Here is a 5,310-nt window from a genome sequence, read left to right as displayed (position 1 = left end):
CTCGCCACACCCACCCTGGGGCTTCTCAGAAGTGCGAGCCCCATTTCTGGGGCTCGCCATGCCCAACTTGGGCTACTCAATATGGTCCCCTCTCTGGGGCTTGCCATGCCCGCGCCTGGGCTTCTCAAGAGTGCCCCTCTCTAGGGCTGGGGTCTATACACCCCGTATGCTGCGTCCTCCTGGCCACCGGGGTCCTCACACTCCACTGTGAGGCCCCTTTATGAGTCCTCCTCCAACCCCTAATAGCCTCACCCTAGCCACCGGTGTAATACATAACAAAATGATACAGAAACTCGAGCCTCCTGTCTATAACTCAAACACACGCCTTCCGGCTATAACAACATTGCTCAACTCTGGTCAAGCTGTACTTGCCTTTAGGCTTCTCCTCACATCCCTCCTTCAGGAGCCCGAGCCCGAGCCCGAGCCCCTGCCCCTGCCCCTGCCCCTGCCCCTCTGGCTGCTGGCAGGAAACTACCAGCTTGGCCTCAGCCCTGGGCCTTATGAGGGCCAGGCCCTGCCCCTTCCGGTCAGCTGACTTCCTGGTTGCCCCGGGCAACCCACAGCTGTGCTCCTTCTTCCCTGCCAGGGCTCTCTCCCTGGCAGTTTCCCTTCTCTAGGAGCAGGGCAGGTCAGTGCTCTGCGACAGTTGGGTTTTTTTTTCCCTGTGCATGTCAGCGCCCTTCATTTTTAAGTTGACTATATCAAGTAAAACTTTTCTATTCCTTTGATTTATACAGTGGATAGGATTTTTTTTTTTAACTAAGGAAAACAATTCTGAAACCATGCTGATTTTATTTCCATGATATGTGAAAGATGCTCTGCAAATCATTCTTAGTTTTCAAGAGGATTAGCATGTGATCAGTAGAGCTTATTGAACTTGATCCTGATTTGATTTCTTTCTCTGACTTATTAGCTCCAGTGCATCCTATCAGCATATAGCAGCACAGCTGATAAAATGGCAAAGTCCAATATTGATATCATCCTTCCTTAATCACTTACTTCCTCCTGAACTTGTCTCGCATTTTCTTAAGTTTGACCATTGCACTGAAAGAGAGAATCCTTTCATCATAAAATATACACTTGTCTCAGGTCTTGTGTTCTGCTTCCTTACACTCTCTCAAGACTCAGTTCTTAAAAGCAAAAAAAACTGTCAGAAATATTCAATGAAAAAATCATTTAAAAACATGAAAATTTGACCTGTGTGTCATTTTTTGATGCTTCACTTCAACATCCACATTTTAGCAGTGCTCCAAGTCATCTGTTGCTTATATCCTATTCAATTCTTATTTTAAGGCAGCTGTATGCAGCACAAAGATGACAAGCTGAATTTAAGAATATTTCCACAACAGTAAAATTTCATTTGGAGTTAATCCTGCTATTCTTTTTATATTTTTGGTATGGAGTCTTTTTGGAGGAACAGTTTGAATGTTTAATTTAGTTGTTTGAAATTCTTTGAGTTGCTGAGTCTGATCAATGTGGTCAGTAGACTCCTCAGGATTTTATTTTAATTGTTCAGAGGAAGTAGCTGCACTTCTTATGCTTGTCAACTATGTAGTCTAGTGTCTTCCCTACTACCACCCAAGGGCTTGATCCCTAGTTTTACAGTTGCTTCCCCACCACCACCCAAGGGCTTGATCCCTAGTTTTGAACAGTTGCTGGGAAGGGTGCAGAGCTCAACCAACATGTTGCTGGTGCTGGTTCAGAGACATAGTAAAGTGGTTTTGTATTACCCCATTAAGAAGTGTCAGAGAGGACCTCTGGTCATCCTGGACTTGAAAAGGTACAGTTACAGTTCCCTGAAAATACTGGAAGACATGCCATTTTGCAGAGATGTGGCACAGGAAAAGTAGGCCATCAAACACTTTTCCTATCCTTCTGCTGCCAGAATAAGGTCAAACTATTCTTTCTTCTCCCTTATAATGAACAAAAGTTTAAAAGGTGGCTGTCATCCCACCTGCTGTTCAAGTTCAATGAATTCTTCTTTTCATAATTTGAACAGAAGAATAACAAATTTGCAGCCAAGAAAAATGTCATAAATGAAAAAATGCTCAAAATAAAATGTAAAATTGTATAAACAAAAATTAAAGGAAAATATTAATCACTTTAGCATATTTCCACCAAGAAGAAATTCCTGTCCCATAACTTACACACAGCTGCCACCTAGCCGGATGCATCTTTTCGTGAATAGATTTGGTTTTCTTTTTTTTCAATATTCTGACTACTCTGGTGTAACCCTCCCCAGTAGATATTGCTGAAGACAGTTTTGTATTAAAATTTACTCCTGAATATATTACAAACAAGAATGTTTCACATGTCACACTTAAACAACAGTCTTGGCCTTCCTTTCTTAAAATAATTTCTGTATTAAATAATAAAATTGGTCAATGATGGACTTTTTTCCTTCAAAAAATGGACACTAAACAAATGAATATGCTGTAAGGTTAGAATTATTCTCAATACTTTTCAGTATTGTCCTAGTATGTCATTGTCCATCATAAAACTCCTATTGATTTCCAAGGAAGTTAATCCAATACTGAGTAGTTCAGAAAATGTCACCCCAACATTATATTCTATTCCAAAAGTCATTTGTTTTGCATTTGAATTGGATATTCCTGTTTTAAAGCCAGATGTTGGATATAATATGTCTAGTGAATAGGGCTCTCAACTAGGATTTAGGAAATTTGTTGCTATTTCTGGCCATGAACGCTACATACCCCTGGAGGCTGGGGGGAGCACAGTGACCGCCCAGAGGTGGCCATGGTGGGGGCGTGGCAGCAGTGAGTGGGAAGCTCCCACAAGCAGCTGCGGCTGAGTTGGTGGGGGGTGGTGAGCACTGACCAGCAGTCAGCAACCACCCGCCGATGCCTCTGATAGCATCAGCAGTGGCCAGCAGCAATTAAGGACTGCCCACAGATGCTGCTGGTGGTGTCAGCAGCAAGGAGGGAGGTAACAAGAAGCAACTGCCCACTGGCACCACTGGCAGCACATTTTGTAAGGGGTGCACTGCCAAGCTCAGGGGATGCACATGCACCCGTGTGCACCCACTATGCATCGCCAATGTTTCTGGCTATGCTGCTGGTCTGCTGGATGATCTTGGGCAAGTCACTTAACCTTCCTGTGCCTCAGGCAGTTTATTTCCAAGTAATTACTTATAAAGATGTAGAGTGGCCCTACTCCTTTTGACAGTGATGGAACACATGTCCTGGTCTTATTTTTACTTCTGGAATGTGTACAAATTCCACATACATACCAAATTTGCAATTTTTGATGTTTATCTCCAAACAGGAAGTGTGTGTAATCTCAAATGACACAATCAGAGACTTCATTGCTCTGGTTCTTTGTAGCCATTCCATCTTGAATTTTATGACAAAATGATTGTGAAAGGGTGTGATTGTTATTTTTTTCCCTCCCCCCACAAAGGGTCTAAGTAACTTCAGAACATAAATCCCACTTAAGCATGCTTGAAAATTGCATCAGAGATGAATAAGGTCATTTGACAGGAATGAAATGCAGTGAAGTCATTAAATTAAGAGTTTATGATTGTTATAAGGTCTTTATGAATGGAGTTACTTAATGTCTTATGAAATACTTGTAATGTTACACAGAACACTTGTAAGATCTTGATTTACCTTTCCAAAGTGTTTCTTTAACTAACATCAGGCATGATATTAGCTTTTGTTGATACATAGGTAGGGACCTCCCTAAATCGTGGCAATGGCTCTTGTAATCTTGCTCAGTTTGCTGCGTGCCCAACTCTTTCCACCCCGCTCCGGTTGGCAGAGGGGCCCCAGTAGCTCTGCCACTTGGTGCTGATTAGTTTGGAGGCAAAAAGCATGGTTTTTAAATTATAGTGCTGTTTTTGCCTCAGCAACAAGTGGTGGGGCTGCTGGATCCCCTTGGCCTATCAGCAGTGGGAGGCAAAAATGGTGGCATATTTAAAATTGCAGTTTTTGCCTCCTGGCCAAGGTGAGCAGTGGGGCTTCTGGGACCTCTCCGCCAATTGAGTAAGGGAGGTGCACGGCAAATTAGCAAAATCAAAGGAGACACTGCACGGCACACTTCCACCATGATTTCAATAGGTCCCTATTTATAGGTAGTTTTTGATCCTTGAAAAGGAAACATCTCTGAAAGAATTTTGTTAATTTTATTTCACTATCTATATACTAGAAGAAAGTTTAATCAGCACTATAAAAATATGCATAATTCCACTGTCCTACGGAGACACTGGGATTAATGAGAGAAATGCAAGCAGGCATTAATAGCTGTTTGATGTGATAAGGAATTCTATAACTTTTACTTTACCTTTTGTTTTCTCTTTAGTTCTCCAGCAGGGATGGTTGAAGGAACCCCACAACTTCATGCCAATGCCTGGAAAGTTTCCTCATCCTGTTTTGTGCCTGTCAACATCCCTGTGGTTGATCCTTGTAATATTAATCAACAAAATGGTATGTTCTCACCTGGGAATTTTGATTTGGATTGATTTTTAGCCACTTCATTAGGTCAGAATATTTTTCCCCCTTATAATCTGAGTCTCATAGTTACTTGCAGATCATATACGAGCATTATTTTAAATTCAATCTATACATTGAAATTATCCCCCATTTCCTCTCCCCTCTTGCTTTAGTAAACATCCTTTTTTTGGCTTGTTTAATTCCTATAATATATCAACTGAAATAAGCCTTGGTACCTACTAATTTGGTTATTCATTTTGGACACGCTTGTTTTTCAAGGAATGCATGTTTTGCAAGTTGGATGCCCTTGGGTCTAAATTTTACTCTGACATGCTACATAGTGGTTGCCTCTTTTGACTCAAACAACTAGCCAGAATTTCAGGTTTATAGTTTGTTTCAGTTAAGTTGGAGAAACTGGTCATGGAAATGGGTGTTTCTTTGAGAGAGATTTTTTTTTTAATTGACAAAGGATGCATATATCATGTATTAAATCTGATTTACCTTAGTACAGAGGAATTGAACTTTCAAGTTCAGCTAGCACCAAAATACAAAAATCTTCTCTGTAGACTTCTCCCTGGGATGTAGTATTGTCCAGACTGTATCTGGACCTTCCTTCACTGTCTTTCTGTGTCATACTGGCTGCTATATACTTTCTCACTTTTTTCTCTTTGTTCTGGCATATGTGTTCAGTCAACTCCAACAATACCCAGATAAACCCTCTGTCCAGATGGTTCAAATTCTTGAGTGCACTTGCCTGTGCTTTTGTTCTGGGTGGTAAACTGCACCTACTTCTAGGTTTGAGGTCTCTACATTTGTTACCTACATTTAACCCAAATGAAGGATGGTTATTAACATTTTC

General features: G+C 41.3%; 1 protein-coding gene across 1 annotated transcript in view; it reads left to right on the top strand.

Annotated features, from left to right (window-relative positions):
• The window catches only part of OTOGL (otogelin like), a gene marked incomplete at its 3' end in the record, with an annotated part of 101,685 nt that overhangs the window by 36,798 nt on the left and 59,577 nt on the right, over nt 1-5,310 (top strand). The window contains exon 18 of the mRNA XM_025200934.1: nt 4,321-4,445. Coding sequence (XP_025056719.1) covers nt 4,321-4,445 — 125 coding nt within the window. The remainder of the gene's footprint in view (nt 1-4,320; nt 4,446-5,310) is intronic.

The sequence above is a fragment of the Alligator sinensis genome, unplaced genomic scaffold, assembly GCF_000455745.1.
Source record: "Alligator sinensis unplaced genomic scaffold, ASM45574v1 scaffold465_1, whole genome shotgun sequence".
NCBI lineage: Eukaryota > Metazoa > Chordata > Crocodylia > Alligatoridae > Alligator > Alligator sinensis.
Note: the sequence above shows the minus strand (reverse complement) of the source record. Positions and strands in the feature narration are given on the sequence as shown.